This window comes from Dryas octopetala, chromosome 3, assembly GCF_963921425.1.
Source record: "Dryas octopetala chromosome 3, drDryOcto1.1, whole genome shotgun sequence".
Classification (NCBI taxonomy): domain Eukaryota; kingdom Viridiplantae; phylum Streptophyta; class Magnoliopsida; order Rosales; family Rosaceae; genus Dryas; species Dryas octopetala.
Window position 1 is genome coordinate 16,581,532 of NC_141368.1, and position 17,435 is coordinate 16,598,966.

General features: G+C 38.7%; 2 protein-coding genes and 1 pseudogene across 2 annotated transcripts; 2 read left to right on the top strand and 1 right to left on the bottom strand.

Moving 5' to 3' along the window:
• Nucleotides 1–3,737: 3,737 nt before the first annotated feature.
• Nucleotides 3,738–7,303, top strand: LOC147291394 (uncharacterized; annotated as a pseudogene).
• A 1,019-nt stretch (nucleotides 7,304–8,322) lies between these two features.
• Nucleotides 8,323–9,279, top strand: LOC147291395 (uncharacterized). The gene is made up of 4 exons (XM_086235935.1): nucleotides 8,323–8,385; nucleotides 8,490–8,591; nucleotides 8,672–8,752; nucleotides 8,842–9,279. The coding sequence occupies exons 1-4, from the start codon at nucleotides 8,323–8,325 to the stop codon at nucleotides 9,277–9,279; spliced, it is 684 nt and encodes a 227-aa protein (XP_086092061.1).
• Nucleotides 9,280–15,616: 6,337 nt separating this feature from the next.
• LOC147291396 (protein NTM1-like 9) lies at nucleotides 15,617–17,316 on the bottom strand. The gene is made up of 2 exons (XM_086238066.1): nucleotides 17,061–17,316; nucleotides 15,617–16,402 (listed from the first exon to the last, which is right to left on the bottom strand). Exons 1-2 carry the CDS (start codon nucleotides 17,221–17,223, stop codon nucleotides 15,855–15,857), a joined length of 711 nt encoding a protein of 236 aa, XP_086094192.1. The 5' UTR covers nucleotides 17,224–17,316; the 3' UTR covers nucleotides 15,617–15,854.
• Nucleotides 17,317–17,435: the final 119 nt, after the last annotated feature.

Consider the following 17,435-nt stretch of genomic DNA (forward strand, 5'->3'; position numbering starts at 1 on the left):
CACCGTTGCCGCCACCGTCACCATCACTGACACCGCCACCACCACCACCACCGATACTGACACCGCCGCCGCCGCCTCCATCACCAGTGCCATCATCACCACCATCGCCGTCGCTGTCGCCGTTGCCGCCACCTCCAATACCCCAATTTTTGCCACAACCATTTCTCCCCACTACAAGAAAAACATATTTGGGCAACGACACTTTAGACGACGAACATATATTCGTCGCCCAAAGAAATTTAGGGCGACGAACAAAAACATTTGTCGCTCAATGTCATAACACTTTGGGCGACGAACAGGTCCGTCGCCTAAAGGAGGTTGGGCGACGAATAACACATTCCTCGCCCAAAGTTACTTTGGGCGACGAACTCATCTCGTCGCCTAAACATACGTGACAAACAATTAATTGAGAAATACATTGGGCGAGAAATATACATGTTCGTCGCCCAAAGTGTCTTTGGGCGAGGAAAACGTAAATTTGTCGCCCAAACTCATTTTGGGCGAGGAATATACATATCCCTCGCCCAAAGGCTCTTTGGGTGACGAAATTATGTTCGTCGCCCAAAATGAGTTTGGGCGAGGCACTTGTTCGTCGCCCAAAGGGTCATCCTGTTTTGTAATAATGGTTTGGGCGACGAACCTCACATTTCGTCGCCCAAAGTCGTTTTGGGCGACGAATTGTGAGGTTCCTCGCCCAAGATAACTTTGGGCGACGAAATTTTTAGTTCCTCGCCCAAAGTAAGAATATTTTTTTGTTTACAATTTTATATATGTAATAGCATACGATACGATTGTATTTCCAAAGATCATAACCATTCATTTTTTAATTTCCCACTCAAGGATCATCCATGCAAAAAATTAGCTCAATCGGAGATGTAGAAGTTAGGTAACGGTGGTTGAACTTATGAACGATTGTAAATTTTCTAATACGAATCGAAGTATGAGATGAATTCCGATTTAGCCGATTTTTTTCAGGGATGATCTTCCAGTATAAACGAATAGAATGAACGGTTCCGATCGTTGAAATCAATTGTAGTCTTCACAAATTGTTGAATCGCCAAAATTTCTACCCAAAAGTTAATATAATTATACTCTTCAAGTGTATTTGTATGTAGAAGATCACTTTTGTATTGTGTTTTTAACGATCCGAACCGATCATTCCTTAGTGCCTCACTCAAAGATCATCCATGCAAAAAATTAACTCAATTGGAGATGTAGAAGTTAGGTTTAGTATTTAGGATGTATGAACGATCTTGATTCTTATAATAATAATCGAACGGGTAGATGAACTCCGATTGAGCCGATTTTTTCCAGGGTTGATCTTTGAGTATGAACATATATGAAGAATGGCTCTGATTGTGATAATCACGTTGTGGTCTTCACAATTATTGAAGCTACAAGGTTTTAACGAAAGAGTTGATAATAATTTTATTCTTCAAATGCAAAAACCACTGATTTATATGTAGAACCTTATATGTCGATTGTGTTTTTAACGATCTGAACCGTTCATTTATTAGTTTGTCACTCAAAGATCATTCCTCTAAAATATTAGGTCAATTGGAGATCTAGAAGTTTGGTATTGGAGCTCGAACGTATAAACGATCATGGTTCATAAAAAAATTCAACTTTGGGCGACAAACTGTAGCTTTGGGCGACGAACAGTGCGTCACCCAAAGTCTGAAATTATGGCGGGATAAAACGGTGCCCTAAAGTCAACGACTTTGGGCGACGAACATGAATTCGTCGCCCAAAGTGACTTTAGGCGAGGAATTAACACGTTCGTCGCCCAAAGTTACTTTGGGCGAGGAATTCATGTTCGTCGCCCAAAGTCTTTAAGTTTATACCCATTTCTGGGTTCACTTCAGTCACTCTCTCTCACTCACTCCCTCGCCCTCGCAGCGCCGCACTCCCTCCTCCTCCTCCTTCCCTCAGCTCTCACTCCCTCTCAGCGCGCCGGCCACTCCCTCCTCCTCGTCCTTCCCTCCTCCCTCCTTCCCCGAAACCCAAAACCCATCGGCAACCCACCCCCCCCGAAAACCCACCCCCCTACCGAAACCCACCCCTCCCATCGGAGACCCACCCCCCCTCCCCTGAAAATCCACCCTCGCCGAAACCCACCCCCCCCCCCCCCAAAAACCCACCCCCGCCGAAACCCACCCCCCCGAATACCCACCCCCCGCCGAAACCCACCCCCCACCTGAATACCCACCCTCGCCGAAACCCACCCCCCCTCCAAGCCGAAACCAGCTCAACACCCCCCCGAAACACAGGTTTTTTTTTTTTTTTTGAATTTATGGTTTTTTTTTTTTGTATTTTTTGTATTTTTTTTGTATTTTCTGTTTTTTATGGTATTTTCTGTTTTTTATGTTTTCTAATATTGTGGATTTTGTACTTGTTGTGGATTTTGCATAAATTGGTTGTGAAATTTCTGATTTTAGTGGTAATTAGTTAATGTTGTGGGTTTTTTTAATTTAGTGGTTTGGTTGTGAAATCTGAATTTAGATTGATGTTGGGCTCATATTTGACAATGATTTATTTTTTTGGTGAAGGAAGGATAGTGTTGCATTTGTTGTGAAGGATAACTGCATTTTTGGTGAGGTATGTGTTTAATCTATCTTATGTGTTTAATCTATCTTTTAGTTAAGTTTTTGTATGATTTAGTATTTAATGTTTCATATATAATTGTATTAAATTTTTGAGTGAATTAGTTTGTATGTTAAAATTAATTACAAAATTGATTAATTAATTTGTATGTTTTTATATGCTAAAATTTAATAATTTGTTTGTATGCTTATATGTATATTGTTAGATTAATTATAGTTTAGTTTGTATGTTACATTTAGTTTAGTTGTAATTGCAAAATTTCCGATGACGTAGTCCAGCACTCCTCGAGTACTGGGTGAGGTCATGTGGCACGAAGCGCTTGTGCGAAGTTATCAATCGATAACTTTGTACATTTAACTAGTCGTGTGAAGTTATCAGTGGATAACTTTGTACACTAAATTTAAATTCACCTTAGACCCGTTCGAGAGTCTATTGGACGCGCGCATTAATTTGTATGTTTTTATATGCTAAAATTTAATAATTTGTTTGTATGCTTATATGTATATTGTTAGATTAATTATAGTTTAGTTTGTATGTTACATTTAGTTTAGTTGTAATTGCAAAATTTCCGATGACGTAGTCCAGCACTCCTCGAGTACTGGGTGAGGTCATGTGGCACGAAGCGCTTGTGCGAAGTTATCAATCGATAACTTTGTACATTTAACTAGTCGTGTGAAGTTATCAGTGGATAACTTTGTACACTAAATTTAAATTCACCTTAGACCCGTTCGAGAGTCTATTGGACGCGCGCATGGGCGCTGAGCGTGACTGCGCTCCAATATGATTCTTGAATTGTCCAAATTACCCATGGACAGTTTGGGAGTGCACAATTATGTGTTGTGGTTAGCGGTTCATGTGATGTGGTTTTGATCTGAGAAAATTTCGGCAACATCTTCTTATGTGTTCTTCGAGTGCATACTAGATATTTGTTTTAAATATCTACGTCGTGCACTTGGAGAACCATAGGGAGATGCTGCCGAAATTTTCCCAGATCGAAACTACGTCGTGTGAGCCAACAACCACGACACATATGTGCATTCTCGAATGGGATAGGGCCCTTACCGGAGGCATAAGGAGACGAAGAATGGTGACGCATCGTTTTCTAATTGTCGTGTAATATGGAAACAGGCATTATGGACCGACAGTGGATACGTAATACGAATCGTGTTAGTGATGAATATTTTTATGGGATCGAGTCATTTATCCAAGTTGCACAGGAACATGTCAATGCTCAGAATAATATAAGGTGTCTGTGCCGGAATTGTAACAACTCTTTATGGAAGACAGTGCGTGAAGTCAGAATTCATTTGGTGAAATATGGGATGTCACACAACTATACGACATGGTATTATCATGGTGAACCGAGAATTTATGCTTCGACTTCCTCGGAGACCCGAACAATTCTGCAGCCTACTGAATCTGTTGCTGATGATAATGACCAAGTGATGGGCATAATAAACGATGCTTATCCATATGCATCGCTAGATCACGAAGTCAGTCAGGATGATACAGAGAGCGATAATATGGATCAAGATGATGGGTTTCCCGAAGTCCAAAGAGAAGAGTTTGATAAGTACGAGAGATTGTTGAAACAAGCTCAGCGGGAATTGTACTCTGGTTGTGAAGAGTTCTCAGTGCTAACTGCTGTTGTGGAGTTAATGCATTGAAAAGTACTTAATCAACATTCGAATCGAAGTTATGATCAGTTGATGGGGATTTTGAAACGAATGCTTCCAAAGAATAATCATATACCTGAAACCCATTATCTTGCGAATAAGGTGTTGAAAGATCTCGGTTTGGGATATGAAAAGATTCATGCATGCAAGAATGATTGTGTATTGTTTTACAAAGAACACCAAGGGAAGGATAAATGCCCTGTGTGCAATGAACCGAGATATAAGAACAAGTCTGTAGAGAGAAAGAAACAGATTCCGCAAAAGGTGTTGCGTTATTTCCCACTTAAGCCAAGGTTGCAACGATTGTACATGTCGACACATACTACAAGTGACATGAGGTGGCACAAAGATAAGCGGGTTGAGGATGATGTGATGAGACATCCTGCAGACGGAAGCGCATGGAAAGAATTTGACAAGATATATCTGGATTTTGCAGCAGATCCACGAAATGTCAGATTAGGACTTGCTACTGATGGATTTAATCCATTCGGAAATATGAGCACATCTCACAGCACTTGGCCAGTGGTCGTGGTTCCTTATAATTTGCCTCCCTGGAAATGCATGAAAAAAGAATTCACAATTATGACGCTATTAATTCCAGGACCGCAATCCCCTGGCAAGGAGATCGATGTATATTTGCGGCCGTTGATTGATGAGCTGAAAGAATTGTGGCAAAATGGTGTGCCGACATATGATAAGTCCACCGAAACAATGTTTTCCTTGCGTGCGGCAGTCATGTGGACAATAACTGATTTCCCAGCTTATGGGAATTTATCAGGCTGGAGCACCAAGGGTTATATGGCATGTCCTACTTGTAATAAAGATATAACTTCCGCTTGGCACAGTGGTAAAGTATGTTATATGGGCCACCGAAGATGGTTGCCGAGGGATCATAAATGGCGTCACAGTAAGGAGGCCTTTGACGGAAAAAAGGAGATGGGCATGAAACCTAAAGAATTATCTGGTGATGACATCTTCAGGCAGTTGAATAACTTAGAATTTGGCCGGATTGGTAAACATCCCTCTAACAAAGAACGAAATATGCCAAGGTCACCTGCACATCTAAATTGGACAAACAAGTCGATATTCTTCGAGTTGGAGTATTGGTCCAAGTTGAAAATCAGGCACAATCTCGATGTAATGCATATTGAGAAGAACGTGTGCGAAAGTTTGGTGGGGACAATCTTGGGCATTGAGGGAAAATCAAAGGACACAATTAAGGCTCGACAAGATTTGCAAGAAATGGGCATCAAGAAACATTTGTGGTTAACGAAGAAGGGTGATAAAATGATAAAGAAACATCCATTTTATACCATGAAGCCTGTGGATAAGAAAGAATTCTTAAAGTTTCTTGCATCGGTCAAATTTCCAGATGGATACGCGGCCAATATCTCTCGAAATGTGAAAATCGACTCTGGAAAAATTTTGGGCTTGAAAAGTCATGATTGTCATGTTTTATTGCAACGTCTGCTTCCAGTGGGTATTCGAAAGTTTTTGCCCGAAGATGTGGTTGAACCGATTGTTGGGTTGTCGAGGTTCTTTCAGCATATCTGCGCTAAGACGTTGCGCGTATCGGACATGTCAAAATTGAAAGATGATATTGTGTACATCCTATGCAAATTTGAACAAATATTTCCACCGGCCTTTTTTGATATAATGATTCATTTAATGATACATTTACCGCAAGAGGCAATTCTTGCTGGGCCGGTCAGTTATCGGTAGATGTACCCAATAGAAAGGTAACAATTTCTAAACTATTTCATTACTATTCTCCAAGTTCAGCTCTATGTTACTCATAAAAGTTTTCTCACTATGTAATTACATTTGCAGAATGTTGGGTAATTACAAAAGGTACGTCCGAAACCGGGCACGCCCCGAAGGCTCCATAGCAGAGGCATACATTGCAAATGAATCCATCACGTACTGTGCAATGTATCTCAGCAGTGTTGAGACGTCATTCAATCGCCCCCAACGCAACGACGACGGTGGTGAAAAAAATGAGACACTTTCTGTCTTTTCTCAAATTACACGACCATTTGGCGAAGCCCCTAAATCAGCTGTTGAATTCTCGAAACACGATATGGAGGTGGCTCATTGGTTCATACTCAACAATTGCGAAGAAGTTGACTCTTTACGCATTGAGCATGAGGAACTAATGAAGCGCGACTATCCAAGATGGGACATGGAACGTGTACAGAAAAAGCATCGGGAATTGTTTCCTAAATGGTTGAAGGAACATGTAAGTGATTACTGACAATAATGATCAGTTCGTTCATGTGTTTGTAAATTTTTTGTAATATATTAATTCCATTGTCTTTTAACAGATGGAAAAGCTGACTGATGATAATTCGCCGTTATACAAGGAGTTAATGAGTTTGGCGAGTGGTATTCAATGGGTTGAAACGTTTTCTGGATTTAATGTGAATGGAGTCAAGTTTTTAACTGTAGAACGAGATGCCATCTTGAGCACTCAAAATAGCGGGGTTTGTGTAGAGAACTTGGAGACTGGCACGGTTGATTTCTACGGCAAGCTGACGAGTGTACATCAAGTCTTGTACTCGCATCGCTTTCAAGTTGTGTTATTTAAGTGTCATTGGTTTAATACAGACTCGAATAGGAACAACAGTATTAAACTCGATTACGACTTAATATCTGTGAATACAAACACTCGATGGTATGAGAATGATCCATTTATTCTTGGCACAATGGCAAAACCAGTATGTTATCTGGATGACCCTAAGGCGGGTGTGGGTTGGAAAGTAGCTCAGATGATTCAGAATCGAAATATATGGAATATTCCGGAAAAAGAAAATCAAGATGACGTGGCCTATCAAGAGGATTCATCTTCGACCATACCTAATCCATACAACAATGATGTTATCATACAACAAGTCGAGATACATGACGTTCCTCCAATTGAGATCGATGCCTTATCAATTGATCTTGGGCCACTTCCCCGAATTGATGTTAATGATTTCATCGATGATGATGATGATGATGATGATGATGATGATGAAGATGATGAAGATGAAGATGAAGATGAATATGAAGATGATGATGTTGATGGTATCGATGATGATGATGATGAAATGAGTATTTCTAGTGGTGATTCAGATTAGTAATTGATAATGGTGATTCATATTAGTAAGTGATAATGATGATTCAGATTAGTAAGTTATTACTTTAGTTTTCTTTTTTACTAACATAAATATTTATTGAATTGTGCAGATGAGTTTGATCTCGAACAGGGGTGGATCTCGAAGGTCCACTTCAGCATCCATGTCCGCGCCTGCAGCCCAGCCCGCCCCTGCAGTACAGCCCGACCTCATAGCCCAGGGCGAATCGACCCCGGCGATACCCCCAGATCTCTCATCTAGTACTGGGTCTGCGATTCAGTCGGCACGGAGGGCCCGACGTGGTCACCGTTATGGTGCATATGATAATGTTGCATCATCCACTCGTACTGCCTCATCATCAGAGAGTAAGAAAAATGTTTTCACATCACTTGTGTTTATGTTTAATTTTATTTAGATGTTATAAGATTACTGTGAAATTAATATGTTATATTTGCTTTTCTAGGTACCAAAACCACGAGGGGGATAAGTAGAGGGTTGAAGGCGTCGCGAATCACTCGCACGACGAACGAGAGGATTCGAATAGTTCTTGAGCAAGGTCACCTTCGACCGAGCAAGGAGGTCCATAGTACTTTCGCTTCCTTTGTCGGATCGATTATCCGTGGTGAATGCCCCATGCTTTTCCCCAGTTGGGAAAAGGTTGATGACGCCATCAAGAGGAGCATTATGGGCTCCATTTCTGTGAGTATATTTCGATTAATATAAAATGATTAATTTGATCATTCCTAACAATTTGATAATTGCATTTTTTTCAGGTAAACTATGACATTCGGATGGAGGATCCGGATGTAGCTAGGTATATGGAGAAGTTATTGAGAAAAGTGTACACACAATGGAAGCACGAGCTGCACAGAGAATATAACATGTTTGGATCGGCAGATGAGGCATTGGTCAGCCCTCCTCCAGAGATGGCAGCTCGGCTTGATCAGTGGCAGTGGTTGTGCACTCATTTTCAGAGTCCGGAATTTTTGGTATGTTATATCATTTTAGGACTTCAAAATTATTTTTTCTTATGTTATTCCTTTATTGTGTATACACTAATATGTGCATTTACAATTTGCTTAATATTTAACAGAGGAAGTCGAATGCCAATCTTCAGAACCGAAAAGCGCCCGCAAGGATTGATCATCATGGTGGTTCCATGCCCTTCTCATACCGGGTGGAGTCGTATCGTCAGGTGCGCTATTATTTAATTTAATATATATATATATTTCTTAGTATTGTTTGAGTTTTTGTCAACATTACATTCTTTTTCAGGCTGGTTCGCAATTTCCGGAGGTCGACAACTACGGGGATGTTTATGCCCGACCCGGCAACGACAAGGGCAAGGCGAAGCACGTTAGTTTTTTATATTTTAGTTTTATTTCACAAATTTAAATTTTTGTATTTGATTTCTTAATTCCTAACTTGTGTATAATATTTTGAAGGCTGAGATGCTCGCCAAGAAGGCGAGTTATTTGGAGGAGGTGGCTAGCCAGTACCCTCCGGACACTCCGTTGGAGTCGATCTCAGTCCCCGATCGCGATGCTGGTCTTCGTATTATGACGGAGACACTGGGTGTTAGGCGTGGTAGGGAGATACGCGGAATGGGAACGGGTCGGGTTCGTGATCTCAGCGCCGGGTCTTCATCTCAGCCATCTGCAGAATTAGTCAACCTGACCACTGAAGTGCAGCTGTTGAAGGGTCAACTAGAAGAATCGAGAGCGGCATATGCGGAGCAGACGAGTAAGGTGCAGCAGATGCAGCAGATGTTTGGCCAATTGGCGAGGATTGTACCTGGGTTTGTGCTGCCGCCCAACATTGACCAGTGCATGCCAGACTCCTCCATCGGCGTCGATGATGCTACTGACCTAGGGGGCCATTAGTTATTTGTATGTATGCATTAATTAAATTGTTTATACTTTGTATGGATATTTTGGATATATAAATTTATTAATTTTGTTTTATATAGTTTTTGAATAAAGATTTTTTTTTAAATATTAAATTCATATATATAATTTAAATAAAATTTTTTTTTAAATCAAATATATTTTATTAATTTTGTTTTATATAGTTTTTGAATAAAGATTTTTTTTTAAAATATTAAATTCATATATATAATTTAAATAAAAAAATTTTTTTTTTAAATCAAATATATTTAGGCGACGAATCACCTTGTTCCTCGCCCAAAGCATGTTTAGGCGACGGACAAATTTCGTCGCCCAAAGCATGTTTGGGCGACGAAATTTGTCCGTCGCCTAAACATGCTTTGGGCGAGGAACAAGGTGATTCGTCGCCCAAAGCATGTTTGGGCGACGAAATTTGTCCGTCGCCCAAAGCACGTTCCAGCGAGGAAATCAGTTATTCCTCTCCCAAATCTTGTTTAGGCGACGGATAATTTCGTCGCCCAAACATGCTTTGGGCGACGAATAAGTGTGTTCGTCGCCCAAACCCTCTTTGGGCGACGAAATGTGTCTGTCGCCTAAACATGCTTTGGGCGACGAATTTTATGTGTTAATTTCGTCGCCCAAACGTTTGGGCGACGAACCTATTTCGTCGCCCAAACGTTTGGGCGACGAAACTATACTTTGGGCGACGAATTTTGTTCCTCTCCCAAACCCTTTTTTCTTGTAGTGCCCACCGCTCTTGAGCCATCACCCCTACTACCATCGTCAACTCACCACAAGCATCATTTTTATTGTTGCCACCATCACCATTACTCTTTTATAAAACTACTATAAATTTTGTATTTAAATTCTATTACGATTACATTTATTCAAACAAGAGAATTTACAAATTATAGAATTTTAAATCCCGTCATTTTTAATTCCGTCATTTGTGAATTCCTTAGTAGTTTCAAACTACTTCATCCAAACGCACCATTAGAGTTTCCCTGACTTTTCTCATAGATTTTGAAGGATTTTTATAGACTTCTAATAACTTTGATATAATTTTTTATTATTTATTTTAGGATTTCTTCAATATGTTTTTTATTTTTTTGTCCTCCGTGAGTGAGTGGAATGAGGATGAGCTTCAAGACCGAGATGCATGTGTAATAAATTGTCCTAATATTGCAAACAATATAAAAAGTTGGGGATAGAATTGTAGGGACCAAAATTATTTTGTTCCATAATTTATTATAAGTGTTCTGAATTTTATGTTTTTATGTTGTTAGACTGTCAAATATTGTGTTTTAACGAGTTGTTAGAATTTGTCTAATTGAATTGACCGGTTGAGAACATTATATGATGTGGTGGTAACATTATTTCTCAAATTATGAATATATAATCTTGTGATTTTGTTGAGTACTTAAAGACTGTGAAGTGGTTGGTTTGAATATCTTGTTGTTATATTGCATTGTGGCAACGCTGTTGATTCCAAACCAGGATGAGGAGTCAATTAAATATAAGAGAAAAAGAAAATTAATATAAGAGGATATAGTAATTAGAAAAAATAAATAAATTAAGAGGTGGGTGGAAAAATAAGATTAGGAGTCAATTATATAATAAGTTTCATGTGATATAAGATGAATATAATGCGCGCTGAAGGCAAATACTGTTAAATAAAATTAGTATAATGAATAAATGAAATTAGTATATTCTTTATACACTATAATCTATACACTAAATCCTAATATTAAACCCTATATATATATCATAATACTCTTTATACTCTATAATCTAAACACTAAACCCTATATGTTTTATAATCTATACTCTATATTGTTTAGAATATGGTATAAGATATTAGAGTTTAGGCATTTTAGGATATTTTTAATTATTTTTTGATATAAAAATATATTGGGTTTAAAAACAACTAAACGAAACCCCAAACATTTTTTTTTCTTTTCAATTGCCTAAAGGCCCCAAACCCCAATCAATCCTAAATCTTTTTTTTTTTTCTCTTTTTTCTTTCCTTCTCTTTTTTTTCTTTCCTTTTCTTTTTTCTTTTCTTTTCTTTTTTCTTTTATTTTCTTATTTCTTTCTTTCCTACGTTTTCCCTTTTCCTTCCTTTTCCCCGTAAGTCTCCACTTCTCCAGTCGCCATCTTCCCTCTCAATCTCTCATTACTTCATTGATTCAGTCACCTTCTCTTTCTCTCTCCCTCAGTCAGTAACTCATCCTTCCCTCTCTGATCTCTTCTCTCTCCTCCCTCTCCCTCTCCCTCCCCGATCTCCCACTCTTCTCTCCGCGCGCCAAGCTCCTCTCCCCGGGCCGATGTCTTCCTCCTCTCTTCTCTCTCCCCGGCATGCCAAGATTTGGGTTATTTGCATTATTTTTTGTGTGTGGTTGTGCAACAAACTTCACAGGGGCTGTTTCTTCATCAGGCCAAGTATGCTAAGGAGTTATTGGATCGAGCTCAAATGCTTCATTGTCGTCCTCTTTCTACTCCAATGGCAGCTAAACCCAAGTCCTCTGATGACTCTTTATTCTATGATCCTCATTTGTATAGAAGTTTGGTGGGTGGCTTGCAATATTTAACATTTACTCGGCTAGATATTGTTTTCAGTGTGAATCATGCGTGTCAACATATGCAAGCTCCTACAGTTTCTCATTTTCAGTTGGTGAAACGTATCTTGCGTTATATTCATGGCACCATTCATTTTGGTATTCACTTGAAGTCATCTTCTGCTTTGTCTCTCTCTGGTTTTGCTGATGCAGATTGGGCAGCATGTCCCATTACTCGCAGGTCGATTACTGGTTTTGCACCTTTCTTGGTGATAGTTGTGTGTCATGGTCTACTAAGAAGCAGCCTATGGTGTCCCGTTCCAGTTCAGAAGCTGAGTATCACGCCCTTGCATGTGCAACTGCTGAAATTACTTGGATTTCCTTCATTTTGCGTGATATTGGTGTTCATTTAGCTCAGCCCCCTACACTCTATTGTGATAATATTTCTGCGCTTCACATGACTGTCAACCCTGTGTTTCATGGGAGGTCTAAGCATGTTGCTCTTGATTACCACTTTGTTCGGGAGAAAGTGGCTCTGGGTGCTTTAGTTACTGAGTATGTTTCTTCTTCTAATCAATTGACAGACATCTTCACCAAGCCTTTGCCTTGCAAGAGTTTTGTTTTTCTACGCAGCAAACTTGGTCTGCAGGAGTCTCCCAGCCCAGTTTGAGGGGGAGTAAAAACAGAAAAAGAAAAACCGGACTAGATCACTCTCTTATCATATGGTTCCTGGTCAAAGGGGATTTGTTTTGGATATGTAGTTTATTTGATTATGTAGTTGATTTGTTTAGATGACTGTAGTATTTTTTGAATTTCAAAACTTATAGATGAAGCTTTTGTTATCAGCTTCTTCCTATAAATTCTGCTGTAGTTCACTCAATTCATGAAATAAGAGAAAACACATATTTTCTATAGCTGACAGATAGTCTATGTTTAAGACCTTCAATCATATTAATGGTCTATGTTTAAGACCATCAATCAAAATCAGAGTCTATGTTTAGACCTTCAATCATACATCATTAAAGCTGATTTTTACTACTATTCAAGTAAAACTAGAACTAGAACTCGGTCGAAATACGTACTTTACCGATTACTTGATTTATGGCTCAAAGGAGACTCTTCAAGGCAAATGAAAGAACCCTTCCAATTATTGACAGCTGCTCCTTCCATGCCTGCATCAAACTATATGCTTCCAGGACTTAGTTTTTTGTTGCAGACCAGTAATACAATGCTCCGCAGCTTCCCTGACCTGCCAAAGAAATCAAGTTGAGTTTAGTAAACCTCATCAAAAGCTTCAATATAAAAGCTTTTATTCACCATGAGAAAGCCAGAAAACCTTCATGTTTTCAGCTTGATTCTCTCACCTTGTCTTGTGATTCTGCTCTGCAATCGGATTCTTCCCTTCTTGGAGTAGCTCCCATGTGAGAAGATGTGAATGGATATTGGTTTATTTGGGTGTTCTTTGGTTTTGTGGATTACACTTCTCAGGGGATTACATTCGGAGGATTACACTATCCGGAGGATTACACTATTTCGGTGGATTACAATATTCAGAGACAATTGGATATGAGGAATGAATATTGTTAGTTCTGTTGACAGAGGAATCACCATCTCCAAAGAACTGCTTATGAGAAAATACATCTTTATTATGTCTGGACTCATTGCATTTGGAGAAGGGTGTTCAGGAAGGTATTTGAACTATTTGCATTTGCTGGTGTTTCTTTAAAGGAAGAAGTTCAACTAACAAGCTTGAAGTTTCCAAAACATGGGGATGCTGTTATACACAGCAATCTCCCAGAAAAAAAAAAAAAAAAAAAAAGGAAGAACAGACTTGTCCTGTCCTGGACACATAGTCCAAAACCATGAAGAAGAAGTTTTCAAACCTTCCAGTTCCAGAAATGTAGATGAGTGTTATAGCCAAAAAAATCTTTAGTTCTTATGTGTGTGACTAACGGCTACGTTTTGGACATTTTTGTCTGGGCTTTTACTAACTTGGGCCTTAGAATGAGAGAAAGAAAGTGGCCCAAGCTACTTCTTTTCATACTGACTAACTTGACTAAGTAGGAACCAAACTCAGTTAGGGTTATTTCTTGCTTAAATGGTCTTAGGACTTCACTGATCTAGAGATGTGGTGATTGTGTGTTCAAATTCAAAAGTGACAACTGTGGAGTTAAGGAGAACATAGCTCAAATAAAAGCAGTGAACTACGAACTTGAATGTGAAACAGAGGCTATGAGGATTTGATATTTATAAAACGGTTGTTCTTACTGCAAATCGTAACATCTCACTGCAAATTCATCAATATAAAAAGAGCCAAAATGATATGAAAATAAATGCTTTCATTAACCTGGCTCTCTGAATCGATACCAAGTAAAAAAAAGAATCTCTTCTTGGCAGAGCTAAACATACAAACGAAATCAAAAGAAATACTGAAATTGCAAACTAAAGGCTAGTACTTTCGTGCTCTGCAAACGCAGATTTACAAAGAAAAAGAAAGAGTATATTGAGCTATTTAGACTTTTGAGTACTTTCGTGCACAGCCGAAATCTTCAACATTTGTTGGGCTTCTTTTGTCATCGATCTTCTTTGGGCCTGGCTGCTAGCTTTACAAGCCCAAATGACTTGTGGGTTCTCTCTTTTCTGGGTTTGGTCTAAACAATGAGCGTCAGTGTTTGACCCTAGCAAACAATCAACACAGCTAAAATGTCATGTTATTTGGAAGACATTTGAATTATTCGTAGGAGAATATCATAGGTGATTGTAATAATGTGAGTTGCAGCCACATTCTTCCAAGGCCTCTTTTGATAGATTGGAGACAATGGAAGGAGATGGTGTTGTTTGTAGATAGGAGTGATAATCGTGGTCATCAATTAATGAGGACTCTGTGAGAGAAAAGTCATAATCTCCAAATTGAGTTTGCGACTCAATGCCGGCAATGTAGTTATTGCCACGCAAAACATATATCTCTTGGTTTTGTATGCATTGGTGACAGCAGTCGGTAATCCTGTAAAACAAGTGCTCCATATTTAGAACTGCATATAAGAAAATGTTCAAAAGCATGCTCATTCTCACCTCTCGAATACTATCATTTGTGGCACTTCCAAAATTAGACGCCGTGTTGCTAACTGGTTCATGGTTATCATTGGTTGAAATATTATTCTTATTTGTAAGACGAGTATTCACCATTATTGACATCGGCATGTAGAACATTTCCCAGGCTGCTTTGCTTCTTTTGGTGACTACAGTGTGGAGGAGCAGTAATCCTGTTGCTCCTGTGGCTGAGTCGGATGTAAGAGTGGCTCCAGCTGAGCACATTTTTGCTGGATTAAGAATCACAAACAAGCAAGCTTTAGGTTTTGATATACTTCTTGTGCTCCATATTTACAAGTTCATATAAGAAATGTTCAAAAAGCATGTTTGTTCTCACTTGTATCTCAAAATCAGAAAAAGCGCGTCCATCGCAGGTTGAAATATCATTCTCATCCATAAGCAGGTTGAAATATCATTCTCATCTATAAACAGGGTCAGATCTACATTATGGAAAAGGGGTCAATTGACCCCATGAGTTTAACTTCTTTTCCTTAGTGGTTAGGTGTTTGCCCCTCAATCTTGGTTTTGTTCATTGAGAAGTTAGGACTACGATGTTTGACAAAATGCCTCAAGAGGCAACTAAAGTACTTTCACCAGTAAGCATATATAGTTTCTTATTGCATAATACATTAAATTATTGATTTTCCTAAATTGGTCACAGATTAAGTAATGATAAAAGATAGATGTATGAAACTAAGTACTATCTTATATATCTTATATATGAGATATTCAACACCTTGACCATAGAAATATGAAATAATGAAAACAGAAGTTACAGAACATATATACAATGTTCAACAGAAAAATAAAGTACAATACAATTAGAGGAAAACATAGACAAAAGATGGTCACAAAGCTATCTAAACTAAACCACATACTTAAACAACAAAGATTTTCTCCTCTTTTTTTAAGCAAACTAATATTTTATTTGCCTAAAAATATCATCTGCAGATTTTCCTGCAGCTCTTTGAACAGATTTTCTTCTTGCTCTGCAATCATATCATCTGCTGCAGCTTGGGTTCCAAAATAAAAGGCAGTGTCGCTATCAGGGTCAGGTTCATCACAGATTGAACTATCCTTCTTATTAGCAGAAGGATCAGACCTACTCTTCAAGCCAGGTTCATCACAGATTGAACTATCCTTCTTATTAGCAGAAGGATCAGACCTACTCTTCAAGCGGCAGAGAACAAAGTCCCCATTCTGCTTAGGCTTAGAACCCAGTTCAGTTTCAGCGATATCATACTCGTGCATGACCCAGTTGGTCTTGTGAGAATTACGCAGAGGACCTAAGTAGAAGGTCAAAGTCCTCTTAAACCCAATGACAGCTTGGGAGTGTCGAGCCTTGATATAACGGGTTTTGCCTATGATCTTCCAGTAGCCTGCTTGGGAGGCCCTTTTGATATTGGTGTACTTGTTATGGCGTGGGCTGAAGAAGAACCCCTCCTCCATATCCTGGTTTGGGACCAACATCGCTGCCACAATGCAATGCAGCAACACAATACTCAACATAACAAGATTATATATTCACAATTTAGAGAAATAATGTTACCACTTCATCGTATTATCTTCTCAACCTGTCATTCCAATCAGGCAAATTCTAACAACTCATTAAAACACAATATTTGACAATCTAATAACCCAAAAACATAAAATTCAAAACACTAATAATAAAATATGATTAAAAAAAAAAACAATTTTAGTCTCTGTGTTCTATCTCCAAACCATATTTGGTATATGTAGTTTCAAAACTCTATATTTGTTTTTGTGTTTTATATTGTTTGTAATTTTAAGACATTAAATAACACATAGAACATTTTTGACAAATTAAAACAAATAACTTTTATAAACTCGCAAATTTTACTCAAAAATGACATTTTTGACTAAAACTCATATATGTAACCTTTAATTGAATTTTCAAACAAAAATTAAAAGTTTGAATTTGTTAAAATTGTCCAAATATTACAGAAAAACATATACACCCGGACCAACTATGGAGTTTATAAATCACATGGACCAAATATGTTTGCGGAATAAAACAGAAGGACTAAAAACGATCTTTTATTTATAATCATACATTAAAAATGAGATGGAATGAGAAGCGAAAAATTAAAAGTAAGCTGGAGGAATTACCATGCAAATCCCAAGGCTCGTGCTTGAAGCACTCGATTTCAGGGAAGTGGGAACCTTTGCCCTGCATCTTCCTCTTCAAATAGTGGCTCACCAGCTCCTGTTCCGTGGGAATAAACCGGTATCCCACAAGCTCTGCTGCTGTGTTTCTGCTGCTGCTTCTCATCTCTTCTTCTTGGTAACTCGGAGTAGAGGATTATCAATTTATCAGTCAATGTTTAGCTTGTGATCTGCAGAAGCAGAGTGCAGTTGTATTTATAGGCAAACTCACTCACTATCTGATATTTTTTTCCCAAAAAGTCGTGAACTTCCTGAGCAAGTTTACCTGACCCAATAATACATGGCTTGGGTCATGTCACTGGGTCCCACACTCACTAT

Excerpts from the sequence above, each read along its gene's own strand:
- LOC147291395 (XM_086235935.1), top strand. The coding sequence starts at position 8,323 with ATGGCAGCTCGGCTTGATCAGTGGCAGTGGTTGTGCACTCATTTTCAG. Across the intron at positions 8,592-8,671 it reads GGGTGGAGTCGTATCGTCAG|GCTGGTTCGCAATTTCCGGA; the intron begins GTGCGCTATTAT and ends ATTCTTTTTCAG. Across the intron at positions 8,753-8,841 it reads ACAAGGGCAAGGCGAAGCAC|GCTGAGATGCTCGCCAAGAA; the intron begins GTTAGTTTTTTA and ends AATATTTTGAAG.
- LOC147291396 (XM_086238066.1), bottom strand. The coding sequence starts at position 17,223 with ATGAGAAGCAGCAGCAGAAACACAGCAGCAGAGCTTGTGGGATACCGG. Across the intron at positions 16,403-17,060 it reads CGAGCCTTGGGATTTGCATG|CGATGTTGGTCCCAAACCAG; the intron begins GTAATTCCTCCA and ends GCATTGTGGCAG.